General features: G+C 34.9%; 1 protein-coding gene across 1 annotated transcript; it reads right to left on the bottom strand.

Annotated features, from left to right (window-relative positions):
- Window positions 1-1,767: 1,767 nt before the first annotated feature.
- On the bottom strand, window positions 1,768-6,554 carry LOC128551518 (macrophage-expressed gene 1 protein-like). The gene is made up of 4 exons (XM_053532409.1): window positions 5,982-6,554; window positions 4,389-4,586; window positions 3,918-4,117; window positions 1,768-3,762 (listed from the first exon to the last, which is right to left on the bottom strand). Exons 1-4 carry the CDS (start codon window positions 6,471-6,473, stop codon window positions 2,478-2,480), a joined length of 2,175 nt encoding a protein of 724 aa, XP_053388384.1. The 5' UTR covers window positions 6,474-6,554; the 3' UTR covers window positions 1,768-2,477.
- Window positions 6,555-14,140: the final 7,586 nt, after the last annotated feature.

Raw genomic sequence — 14,140 nt, forward strand, 5'->3', positions numbered from 1 at the left:
ATACAAAGCACAATGATGGGATATGAATCTGTACTGCCTGCCCTAGTGTAAAGAATAACCATTACTTTCTTTGCACTTCAGTGTAGTGGACCTCTCATGACAATCAGTAATTTCCGTTTGTTAATGTTATCTTCGTAAGTGATTTCGGCATTTTCCGGATATGAAAAATATTTTTTTCTAATGGCCGCAGGATGCCGAAATCATTAAACGGAGAGTATGTTTTCACATACAGATACCCTATAGATTATCAATCGATGTTTACACTTACGTTTACGTGTCGCACTCTGTACATGTTTCTCATATACAGATTTACAAAATTTTCCAAGAGGGGTTTATATTGCAATCAAGTATATTATCTAGGAACCAGGATTCATATATGTAGCAAGGTTTGATACGTGCGCGTTGCCATTAGCAGTATCAAGTATAGATTTAAGTAAAGTATATATTTGTCCGCCGAAATTGAAAACTATGTAAAAGTCAGAGACATTTAATTAAGTTCGATTTGTTATGGACGAATTTATCACGGCTTGCTTTAAAAGTAAAATCACAAGGTACGTTCGGTCTATCTAGTAAAAAGGGGTTTCCATGGCTGAGTAGTACAGGTCTTTTACTACAAATCAATTGTATCTCATCAATGTGGCACTGAGCCTCACTCAGGGCATTAAATTATTCATGTGAAGAAGCTGTCCGGTACGCTTTCTGAAGTTAATTTATTCTACCAAGGGGCCCGCTCGAGATGGCATAATGCACGGAGGGGCACCTGAGGTCTATAAATATTTAGTATAAAATATTTTGACCCTATTTATGCGTACAATGTACATTTTTAATCAATTTTGGTGAAAAAGGCCCATTTGCATCCCACGCATGAGGATTCTTTGAAGTCCTTGGATTAAATATTTCAGCATATATTAGACGTATTAGTACAATAGGTAGACCTATTCTATATTACGCTTTAATGCTTATATCGTGTACATTCTAGGGACTTTCTTAAATTGTCATGATAGCAATCATGTTCCGATTTTGATTAGGTGTCATGAGAAATTATATTGCAAGGTTCTTACTTCCATTATATTTGTTAGCTAATGCCCCTATTATCATCACATTTTACATAAAGATTGACCTTTGTAAGGGGCATATATCCGCAAGTGTTGGGTCAGGTGTTTAAAGGTCAAGGCCAGATGGTTCAAATGTTGTGCTGGTTTCAGTTTTTATGGTAAGCTTCTCGATTTCAATATATCTTCTTAACTAGTGCCACTAGTTAAGATCAAACCTCACATGAGTGTTGGTCTTAATGAGTGGCAGACATCTATCGAGTTAGGATTGGACACCTCCAATTTCAAAGTTATCAGGTCAACTTTATAATAATTATATTCAGATAATTAATACTATGCACGGAATCGTCCATAAAGAGACTAGAAAAGTGACTAAGACCTGTCTTTTTAAAAGCAAAAGATCATTCTGAAATCTTAACTGCTTCAACGGCGTAGAAAATTCATAAGAATTTCGGAAGGAAAATTTCTGATTCTGCACTTCAAAACGACGGAGCTAGTAGGAGAATAGACAGTCACAAATTCCACATACGACTAAAGAGCAGCAAGACGAAAATAAGAAGGATGGAATGATGATATACATTGCCCTTCTTTTGTGAATCTGCAATGATATTAATATCAGACGGTGATTCCTCGGACAACAGGCCACAGCGTTTGAGACGAACCAAACAATATGACTGAGATTGAAGAATCGGGGGATTCATGATGAAACATTGAAATTAATAGCTTAATGTATTCTGAATATTTCATACTATTTTAAACACAAAAAGCCAGTTTATGATGATAACTGATATTTGCATGTATGTATGTATATATGTATGTATGTATGTAATGATTATCAAAACTAAGCTTAAATGTCAGATAAATTAATTACATTGCATTCGCAAGACAACATGACTCGTGCCGTTATTCTTAACGTCACATGGTTCTATTGACATGTTAGACATAATGTGAAAAGGTAAAGTACAAAATTACGTTATGTTTATTGCGGGTAAAATCATTACATTGCGGCAAATGTCTATATCATTATATAACTGGCGTACAATCAGCTTATCAAGGTAAATTCAGCACAGTAAGACAAATAGCAAGGCAACTGGTTAAAATCAGCACAGAAATTAAAACTAATCTAATATTACAGTAAGTAAAATCAGGACATTGCCTAAATGGTATGAATTTCGAATGAAGAAATGAAAGCAAATGATTACAAAGTGTGTGTACATTTTAATCAAGGTCAAATCCTATTATAGTATTATTGCTATAAAAATATTTTTTTGCGTTCATTTAGCTACAAGAATTGTTTCATTATATATCATGTTTGATAAAATAATATATATAATTTCTCAGTGGGTTTAGTTCATGTACCACGTTTGGTGCCACTTTCATTCATGTGACCAGTAAACATAGAATCAATGTCTCGGTGTGGTCAGGTCAGTATCGTCTGTTCAAACTGCGTCTTATGCTAACAACAATTCCTGATCCAACCAAAACACTTATGATCGTTGCCAAGGCCGATATCGCGGCAATTCCTGCATCAGATAAAGTATTCGGCCTTTGATTCGGTTGGTTAACATTACGCTTTAATGTTGGACTGTTTGTTACGGGCTGGTAATCTAATCCTTGCTGAGCCAAGAATGTTGGCACTTCTTTGTTTGCTCTCTGCTTGATAGTCCAGAGCTCGCCGTTACTGTTTACTACAAAATCTGTGTCTAGTATATCAGAGTAGCCATCTTTAGGTGCGTTCATAAAAGGCGGCCTTTGTATTTTCGGAAGACCTTTTCCTGCCATAGCACCACTTTTAACGCAATAATAGATCTTACACTCGACATCCACTGTTGCTAGGTGTTGACTGTAGCCTTCCGGACAAAAATGCATGTATTCTTGAACTCCTTGGTCAAGCATATAGGACTCCAGGTCAGTTTTGTTGCTGTTTTGAAGTCCAAACCTAGCCCTCTTAACGTCGGTAAAAGGATTTCCTGTAATACAGCTAAAGAAGCCCCCAAATGGTAATGCATGCTGCGTACCCAATTCGTAATTGTCGGTTATACAGACTGTGAGATCGGTAAAAAGTTTAATGGAGTAGTAATAAAGTGGGCACGTTTTAGCTTGAGTGAAGCTATTGACGGAGCTAGTCGTATAAAGTCCACCGAAAAGAAAACCTTTGAAAGCGTCTTTTAAACCAATTCCAGCACACCAATACGCTGCATAATCTGCTCGTGCTTCTTCAGTAGTCCAGTGACAGCAGTGAAAGTATTTCCAGCATCTGTTACATTTTTGACGTGACCTTGATACCAGTTGCGTATTTTTTTGCAACAGGACAGCTTCGTAGTTTTGTGGACAGGTGTAGGCATTTGTAAACACATTGGTCTGGTTCCTACCTTCACAGAGATCCGCATAACCTGTTGCTTTACAAATCTGATAAACACCACCAAAAGTAAAGCTTTCCGTTGTTTTGTTGCAAGTGCCGTCGTCTAAGTTGGCTTGAAAATTGAAATTTGTCGAATTTGCATTCGTGCATCCACGGCGCGTGTTATGCTCATAATACAAATGAACTGCATCCTTTACCTTTTCATAAACATCATATATTATAGAACGGTGTACACTGGGAAGAGTAACATCGTTTATGAAATTATAGATAGGCTCTCCTGATCTGTCTAGCGCGACTAAATCTGTCTGAATTGACTCGGTCCAGTTGTCAGCTGTAAAATTCATAGGCCTGAAAAAGAAAGTAATTTACATAATGGACAGTATAAACAGTTATATTTATACAGATAATCGATATCAATCGAGATGTTTTGATAAAATGCCTTTGGAATATAGAACAACATCTTTCGTTCTCTTGTTAAAACAAATTGGCAGATATAATGTTACCTAAACAAAGGACCACCAAATGTCATTATTTTCGAACTCGTTCTTTTTTGTCTGTACCCATCCACATCAGTTTGCTGTGACGACTTGGAGTATCCAGCATCAAAGTTTAGTATTCCAAAGAAACTAGCAGTTGCAGAGGCAAGAACGTCTTGTTTTTGTGTTTCTTTGCTTTCCATATACTGCGCGGATAGCTCATCCACCTGTATAATCAAAATGGCGATATTTAGCAGTAAGTTAAAGCATACGGTGCTGTCAGTGTAATTTTCACCTTTAATTACTTGGTGGATAGTTCAATTACGTGTTCATTTCGCCTGCACACTACTACCTGCGACCGAATGTTAAACTTTTATGTGTCTTACCTTGATACATGCAGATAAAGCTTCTCTCTGACTAAAGAAATATTAATTTCCAAATTAAATCTATCGGCTTTAAAAGCACACGATATAAATAATAGAATAAAGACAAATAAACCTGAACAAGGGCAGCTCCAGCATCGATGCTGTTAATTACGTGTGTTCCAAAGTCTCGTACAAGAAGCTGACTTTCGTAGCGTGCAAGATCTGTACGGTTCAGTGTCAGATGAGCTGCTATCTTTCGGAGACGGCTTTGAAAAACTTTATTTACTGCTGTATCCGGTTCCATCTTTGCATTATACTGAATATAGCGAGCCTTAAGGAAAAAAAGATAAACAAGATTAAACCAACATTGCTGAACTAATTTTTGTCAAAGAAGGACATTTGGAAAATTCTGTAAAACAGAGACCAAAAGATAAAAGAGAAAATACTCAATTTATATATTGTTGTGTTTAAAAATAACTTATGGGACGAACGGATTTTTTAATTGCAACCTATATTGACATGGACTAGTTTAATTGGCAGTGATTTTCCCATATACTAGTATGTCGAAATACGGTTACGGTTATCCGGTTTTTAAAATTCAGCCTTGTATCGTTTGATCATGACAAAACCGAATGTCATCCTAATATTTTATCTTTAAGTAATGCTATTAGATAATGAATTATGATATTAGATAACCAAACTAACATGTTAAGTAGTTTCTTGGTATTGCTCTATCTTGGGAGTTCATAATACACATTGCACTTCTTAATGACCACTCGAGATATAATGTAGGGAGTGTACATGTTATTGCCGTAATAGAACCATTGATAACTCATATCAAACGATTAGATTGAAATCGTTCACGACTTTTTGCAAGTTTCTTTTTCTTTATTTTATTTATTTATCTATTAGTTTTTGAGAAAAAAATCTTTTTACAAACATAAAATACCGGTTTTTACTTTTCTCTTTATTTCACCCCGTCACGTTTAAAGTACAGATATATCAATATGTAAATGAAGACCATATGGGCAGCTGTGGTCTAGTAGTACCGGCCGCTGAAGTCATAAGGATTCGAGCCCCGCTGTGGTTTCAACACACAAGAACTATTTCTTTCCAGGAAGCCGACTATAGTGTTATCCAAATAAGCTTCTTACTATTAACTGAATATTTCACACAAACTGATAAAGTGTATCTTTAATTAAAAATGCATGGAAAATTGTTTGACTTCAAGTTGGTTTAAACATATTTTATTGCATATCAATATACATAATATCTACATCTCAAGTACAAAGCTTAACAATATTATATGCAAAAGGGTTGGGTAACAAGTTTTCTAAACATTATTACATACCCTCCCCTTTGACTTCGAGTTCAAAAAAGACTTCTAGCTAACAAAAAAGTGGAATTTCTAATTCTATATTACTCTGGATTGTTTGTATCCAGTATTTATATGATATCAAACTTTTTATGTTCAAATTTAGAACAGGCCATGTTGTAAGAAAATAAAATGCTTTCATGATAAAATGGTGACTAGGGCTTTATATGCAAATTTATAAATTAATATCATGACTGTAAAAATGTAAGTATTTAATTGGAATTTCAAATTATATTTGAAACTATACATACAGAAACAGTTCCAAAAATATTTAATCTGTTGAACACCAAAGCTTTTTTAGTTTTCTTTACATCACACTTTGATTCCGCTAAAAAAATGTAAAAAGCAAACCTGGACACGAGTTGTAACGGTCTTGTCATTGTGTTGTTTGCTTTTCACATCTTCGTACTCGTCCGAAAACTTCCCACTAATTCCTATATTGTCAGTATGTAGACCAGCTTCAGCATTAATTGATCTCGATAATATACTAGAATAGTCGTCCCAATGCTCTATCAATTCCGCATATGAATCGACTTTGCTATTTTTTACTGGAATTGCTCTAACACCATCAGGGATGAGAAACATGCCGTCTTCTGTTGTCTTGCATTCCATGTAACTCAGCCCAATGACCATACCCATTTCCTTATTCCTCAGGTTGTCCCATCCACTGCCAGGAATTACTTCAAATCTTCCAGTTCTATTGCCTTTGATACCTGCACATCTTCTTGGGTCTCCAGTAGGATAAACCTCAGAATCTGCTGCTTGTGTTACTATATCCGGTACAATTATAAGAAAAAAAGTCCAAAAGACTGAGCCTATCAAACGGGTAATGCCGAATTTCATCTTTATAACACGACTTTACAGATAGGTGTTAAAGCAATGTTTGTTGCAATGAAGTTTGACAGTGATATGAATTTAGTGTACTTGGTTCAAATTGCTGATCTGATTAGATATAATACGAAAGGTTTCGTACCTATCAAGTGTTTTATGTTGCTGGTACTGTTTGAATCTCCAGAGCGGTAATGTCATGATAAAAGGGAATAAATCTAAAGTCTGTTACAAAAAGGTTAATGGAAGTTTTATTACTAAGATGGAGTTTAAAAAACTAATAGAATTCTTTATCATAGAATGAGAAACAGTAGTACGGATGGATATTTTATATAAAGTTAGAAAAAAATAACTTAAACGACTGCTGGATTGGCCATTACCAAACCTGGGGCCACTATCTCGAAGGTACCTTAAGTCCTAAGATGTTCGTAAAGAGTTCGTAAGGTATTCGTAGCAGATATTTTCTCTATCTCGAAAGCCTCGTTATTAACGACACTTCGTAAATGTCCTCGTAAGTTGTGGCTGAAAAACCCACCCCTTAGCGTGCTCGTAGCATATAAAAACTTACATTTTTTGACCTATCTGAAGATTTTGTTTGTTTTGTTTTGGGTTTAACGCCGTTTTTCAACAGTATTTCAGTCATGTAACGGCGGGCAGTTAACCTAACCAGTGTTCTTTGGTTCTGTACCAGTACAGACCTGTTCTCCGCAAGTAACTGCCAACTTCCCCACATGAATTATCAGAGGTGGAGGACTAACGATTTCAGACACAATGTCGTTTATCAAATAGTCACGGAGAACATACGCCCCGCCCGAGGATCGAACTCGCGACCCCGCGATCCGTAGACCAACGCTCTTACCTACTGAGCTAAGCGGGCGGGCGTCCTATCTGAAGATGAATCTGTTTGTTTCTTATTGTACCACGCTGAAACTAGCGGAATTATATTTAATGAAGTTGTCTTTCAATCCGATCGTTTCAACGAACCTGAATTAGTTTCGTATAGATGGATAAATTTAGTGGTTTTAATCTGTTTTCATAGATGAAAACGCACAGGTTTTGTGCCCCAAAAACAGAGTCGAGGGGGCATTTACATTTGGTATTGTGCGTCCTGTCATCCGTCCGTCCGTCCGTGGGTCTGTCCATCAGAATTTTGTGACACGCCTAGCTCAAAAGGTATTTGATATGACTAGATGAAATCTTGCATGAGTCTTTATTATGATATGAACTTGCGCATCTCCTATTTTTTGTCTGGTTCTGCCCCATATTTCCAGAGTTATGGTCCCTCAAAAATGTCTCCTCCCCTTTTTCCAGAGTTATGATCCCTGAGAAAGTCGAAAATACACAGTTTCACCTTGTGACGCGCCTAGTTTAAAAAAGTATTTCATAAAATTTGATTAAAACTTGACTTTTACCACTGCTTTATATATTCACTGGCGGATTCTATTGGAAAAAAACGCAAACATTATAAAGTTTTAAAGCAGTACGAAACTTTATATTATAGATATGCATGTAGTTGGAATTTTCTTTCATAGCATTACTGGAATCTTAGACATTTATCCCTTGAACTGTAATAAGTGGTGATACTGAATTATGTTTCCGCCACTGTTTTCTGAACTGACCAATAATGAAAGGAATTGCATCGTGCAAGACTATATATGTATACTTCTGTCCGATCAATTTGAACTTATTTTTGACGGTATAAATTTCATAAGTAGAGTCGCCTCCCGAGAAAGTAACAAAATTAAAGCAGGCTGAAATGTCTATATAGATTAAAGATATATAGGGAATATTACATCATAAACCTGAGCATTTTTCTGTCATTCTTTATTACCTACCAGAACTTTATACCAGATAACGACAACCAGATCCTGTATAATTATTCTGAAGATCAACACCACGTTCATGATAAAACATATCAAACAACCGATCACAACTACTTAAATCCACAGGTCTTGCCCTAGGACCTCAAACTTGTTGATGTTAAAAATATATGTGATACCTTCAGCATCATGTACTATCATATGATACACAGCAGGCGTGTAATATACCACTCCATAAATCTCAAGTATAGTTATAAACTTTTTCTGATTATTATCAGTGGAGACGTTTCCCTAAACCTTGGGCCTGTAAAATTCCCTTGTGGAACTTGTGAAAAACCAGTAGCCAAAAATCATAGAGCCTTATTATGTGAAACATGTACTTTTTGGTTCCACATAAAATGTGCAAACATTTCACCTAAAATATACCAACAACTTGGAGAAACAGATGAACCATGGTACTGTGTAAAATGCAAAAACATTGCTGTAACTGAGACAACTACATCATTGGATCTACCCATCCCTGTAGTAGATGATTCCCCTTTGGAAACAAAAAGTTCAATTAATGATTTGATAGACCAAATACCCATTGCTGACCCTGGATGTAGTAATTTCGAAAATATAAATGATAGTTACCTACCGGACCCGGACCCGGACCCAGAAGAAGATTGGCTGAATGAACCAATTACGAACAGTAAAAATGATGATAACACCGATAGTGACATGTCTAATATTTCTAATGAATCGGAACAACATAGGTATGATATTTTTGATAGTCTGAGAACTGTACGAAATGAAAACAGAAAAAGACCTATTGTTAGCCACATATATATTAACAGTATTAGATACAAATTTCAAGATCTTAAACAAATTTTAGAAGATAAATTAACAGACTTACTGATTATATCTGAAACCAAAATAGATGACAGCTTTAATAACAATTTATTCAATGCCGAAGGATACAAAATGGAACGAAGAGACAGAAATGCCCATGGAGGCGGACAAATGACATTTGTAAGATCAGATCTGCCATTTAAACGTAGAAAGGACTTAGAATGCAATGAAATTGAGTGCATGTGTTATGAACTATCTATGAATAAACACAAATGGGGCATTCTAGCAGTATATAGACCCCCCATCTCTTAAAGATAGCATATTTGAGATAGCACTGACATCTTGCTTAGATAAAATGTTTATTAATTTTGAAAACCTCATGTATTTAGGTGACCTGAATTACGACCTCTTGAAAAAAGAAAAAAGTAAACCTTTAATCAATATTTGTGACAGTTTTAGCTTAGAGAATATTATATTAGAACCCACATGTTACACAAAAAATGAAGAACCTACTCTGATTGATGTTATTTTGACAAATTCTAAAAACCTTTTCTGTAAAACTATCAATTTTAACTGCGGACTAAGCGATTGCCATAATTTTATTGCAACATCATTAAAGGAGCATTGTCAAAAGTAAGAAAAAAGTCACATTTAGGAGTTACAAAAATTTTGACGAAAATAATTTTAATCATGACCTCTCACAAACCCCATTCCACAATGTACATATCTTTGAAGATATTGACGATATCTACTGGGCCCATGAGTATATGCTCAAAGAAGTAATTAATGAACATGCCCCCCTAAAAGAAAAAATACCCAGACGAAACCCCCACCCTACATGAACTCAAAATATCGTAAAGTTATACATAAAACTAGAAATGCCAAAAATACATATACAAAGAGTAGATCCAATCTTAACTGGCAAGAATACATCCGCCGAAGAAATTTAAAAACAAAACTTAAAAGAGAATCCATATCAGTCTATTTTTAGGAAAGGTGCGATGGCGGGCCAAAATCAAAAGATTTCTGGCCAACCATCAAATCCTTCCTATCTCAAAAGTCAACAAATAAGTCCGAAAATCCAATTTTTCTTAAAAATCAGGAAAATAACACTTTAATATCAGATCAAAATATAGTATCAGAAAAATTAAATTCTTTTTATATAAATATTGCACAAAACATAGGGATAAATAACAAAACCCCGGTAGATAAAGAGCACCCTAGTAACAAGGCCATCTCAAACAGCTGTAAGAATGAGCAGTTTAATTTTAATCATGTAACAGAAAATAAAGTGAGAAATTGCATCAAGAAACTCGACTGTAAGAAGGCCACCGGTGTGGATACCATACCACCTAAAATAATAAAAGCAGGTCAAAGCAGCCTTGTAAACCCAATTAAGGAAATAGCAAAAGCTATGATAGATAAAGGTCAATTCCCATCCAAACTTAAACAAGCCCAGGTTACACCCATATATAAAAAAGATGATCCCTTCATTGAAAAAATTACAGGCCAGTTAGCATCTTACCCACAATATCTAAAATATATGAAAGAATCATGAGTGATCAGTTGACGGACTTTTTTGATAATATCTTCCATCCATATCTATCTGCTTTTAGGTCATCCTATGGCTGCCAAACAACATTGTTAAAGTTAGTTGAAGACTGGAAAATATCCCTTGATGAAAATCGATTTATAGGCGCCATACTAATGGATTTATCCCAAGCCTTTGACTGCTTACCACATAATCTCATAGTCCTCAAACTTGAGGCATATGGTTTATCAGATAAAGCCTGCAAACCCATGCTAAACTACCTTTCACATGGGTCTCAAAGGGTTAAACTCGGTAAAATTACTAGTGAATGGCAAGAAATACTTAAAGGTGTCCCTCAAGGTTCAATCCTCGGGCCTCTGGTCTTTAATATATTCCTAAATGATATCTTCTATTTCGTACATAGGTCAACTCTTTACAATTATGCAGAATGACAATACCATTTCTTTCCAACACAAGGATCTAGATGTGTTCAAAGAAACTCTAGAATCTGAAAGTCAAATCCTTATTGACTGGTTCGGTATAAACCAAAAGCAAGCTAATCCAGAAAAATTCCAGTCCATTTGCATAGGAAATAAAACTAATAAGGCAGTCAAATCATTCAACATAGGACAAAATGAAATAATATGTGAAGACAAGGTAAAACTACTAGGAGGCAATCTTGATTTCCAGCTAAATCTTGACTACCAGGTTACCAATCTCTGCAAAAAGGCTGCTAAACAACTTAACGTCTTACAGAGACTGAGCAAATTTCTCAATGAAATTACAAGATTAATTATTTTTAAATCTTTTATTAGATCAAAGTTTAATTACTGTCCTCTCATTTGGCACTTTTTTTCAAAAACTAACACTGAGAAACTTAAAAAAATACAATTTAGAGCCCTTAAGATTGTCTAAAATGACTTTACCTCTTCATATGAAACTCTCTTAAACAAAGTAAAACTAACAACATTACATCTAAACAGACTACGAACCATTGCCATCGAAACTTTTAAATGTATGCATCATCTTTCGCCTGAATATCTGCAAAATGTTGTAAAATTAAAATCTTCTAATTATGATTTCAGGTATGAAAATATTCTAGAAGTGCCACAAGTAAGGACAACAAGGTATGGAAGAAACTCATTTAGATTTGAGGCCGTCAGGGTGTGGAACAGTCTGCCAAATGACATGAGAACCATAGATAGGTACAAAGACTTTGTCAGACTGGTCTGCACCTGGACTGGCCCCAAATGTGAATGCACCATGTGTCAGTGAGTGTTTGCTGTATGTGTGCTTGTTGTATGTGCTGTTGTCCTGCTTGAGAAAGTTGCTGATCAGTTCTTCACAAATCTGATTTCAGGAGATATCTGTTCTTAATTTCATCTTATTTGTCACACTTTTGTGTTAGTTTTGCTAAATCAGTTTTTAATATAGTTACTTTTTATGGCAGATTTTAGGCCTAGGTCAAGATCAGCATCTTTCCCACAGGTTTTCCTTTTTTTCTCTCTGTATTAACTTTTTCATGCCTCATTTTTTATTTTCTTAGTTGCATTTTATAGTTTTAGTTTAGTTTTCCTAGTACTAGTATGCATGTGCTTTTAAAAGACTATTATTAATAATGTGCTCTTCTCTTAGTTTGTCTTAGTTCAGTTAATTTTATGTAAATATGTACTGAAAGTTGTTGTGTTTTTTATGTTTTAAACTTGCTTGCTTCTTTTTTCCTCGTCTGGTGTAGCTTCAGCGCGTGTGGAGTGGCCGTACCGCTGGCGAAGCCAGTCGAGGTAAAAAAAAAGAGTAAATTTCTAATATGAATGTGATATAGGGTAGATGACAGATGTGGGTGTGGTGAAGTGTATGACCCCTCCAGGCCCGTTTCCCACACACCTACACCTTTTTCTTTCGGTAGTTTTTGAGGCACTTACTTTGATAGGGTTTTTATCTTACACTTGCCACAATACCCATATGTCATCTACTTATTTGTAATAAACTAAGTTTTACTTTGCTTATTTTGTATCCCTCTTTTCTGCATGTATGATTAATCTTAATTTGCTTCGAAGGGGAGTAACAAAGTCAGTAATGTATATGTACTGTTACAGGGTTCCTTCCCTTGCTCTTTTATGACTGTGCTTTTCCTTTACAGCTGTTTTATTTTATTTTGTTATTACTATATCATTTGTTTGTCGGGAAATGGCTTTAAGCTAATGTTAATTGTTAAATTCATATCCGACGTTAATTAACGTTTCTTGTATCTTGTATCTTGTAAGAGCGACTTTTCATATTGAATTTATTAAACGGGTTGAATAAAATGATAAAATGCGAGACTCTTTATCAATTTTATTCAACGAGTCAAATAAAATCAATATGGAAAATCACAAATGAAATATTCTTTTTATCACAGATTAGCTTTTCCTGTCGAAATGATACAGTTTCTACTTTCTGTGACTATTATAAACAAGTCAATTTGACCAACGTCTCCTATACTATAAACGAAGTCGTCGTCAAAGCTTTATTCTAGCATAAAACTGCTGTTATTGTCTCTTTTCGGGGGTGTTTTAACAGGAGAGAAAATATACGAGGAATCTTTAAAAATATATGCCATACTTAATTTACCCATCATACAAAACTTTTTTACTATGATAAAACAATTAAATAAAGTAAGAACTGACTTTTAAGATCGGTCGTAGAAATCTAGCGGTGTGCCGTAACCATGGAAACGGCTACAGAAGCTGGTAATCGCGGAAACTCGAAAAACTTTCTTGTGTCATTTTTCAAAAGGTAGTAGTATTAGAAACTTGATTTTTTCAAATTTTCATTAAGTTATGAATACCTATTGTTTGCAGTGATTATATTCTAAATATCTTATCTAATTTCTTAATTGTCGTCAGCACGTGCAATTTTAGTAATAAGCACGTGCATTCAGTTGTAAACCAATAAGGTGCCTCTTTTAATCAGAAAATGTTTTCGGAACTTAATTACAACTATGGCTGATTTTTGGCTGGAAATTGTTGTATAATACGCATGTAATTAAAATTCTAAAAATTTTGATACGTCAGTTTAACATCATTTTATATATTAATGCAGCGGATTGCATGCCATATAGGCTATTAAGTCGCTTCCTTTTTCAATACATATGGACAATGAAGTTAATTAATTATGCGTTAAATATCGGCTTGGAATATTTAATAGATATTATATGAAAAACAATAAAGTTTATTTAATTAATGGTTGGAAAACATGTGGATAAATTGTTTTTGTGACATTGCCTTTTGTTAGCTGTCAGTATTGTATAGATACGCTTAACATATTATAATGCAAGCATAAAATTGTTCCCTTTTTCGTTGATATTTTTACTATTTCTGTTATGAAATCAAGTATTTTAGATTTGATACTTCTAATTCTTTAATAATTAATCATATTACCGGACTTCTCTCCATAATTCAGCGGAACCATTATGGGTGTAAACTAGGTCTAGAGTAAAGGCTTCCAGTGTGTTTAGGGCG

Source organism: Mercenaria mercenaria, unplaced genomic scaffold (genome assembly GCF_021730395.1).
Source record: "Mercenaria mercenaria strain notata unplaced genomic scaffold, MADL_Memer_1 contig_1204, whole genome shotgun sequence".
Taxonomy (NCBI): Eukaryota; Metazoa; Mollusca; class Bivalvia; order Venerida; family Veneridae; genus Mercenaria; species Mercenaria mercenaria.

What these genes read in the sequence shown, in the direction of transcription:
- LOC128551518 (XM_053532409.1), bottom strand. Translation starts at nt 6,473, where the DNA reads ATGAAATTCGGCATTACCCGTTTGATAGGCTCAGTCTTTTGGACTTTT. An exon ending in CTGGAGCTGCCCTTGTTCAG is followed by an intron (nt 4,118 to 4,388) that starts GTTTATTTGTCT and finishes TTGATTATACAG; the next exon opens with GTGGATGAGCTATCCGCGCA. An exon ending in TTTGGTGGTCCTTTGTTTAG is followed by an intron (nt 3,763 to 3,917) that starts GTAACATTATAT and finishes TTTCTTTTTCAG; the next exon opens with GCCTATGAATTTTACAGCTG.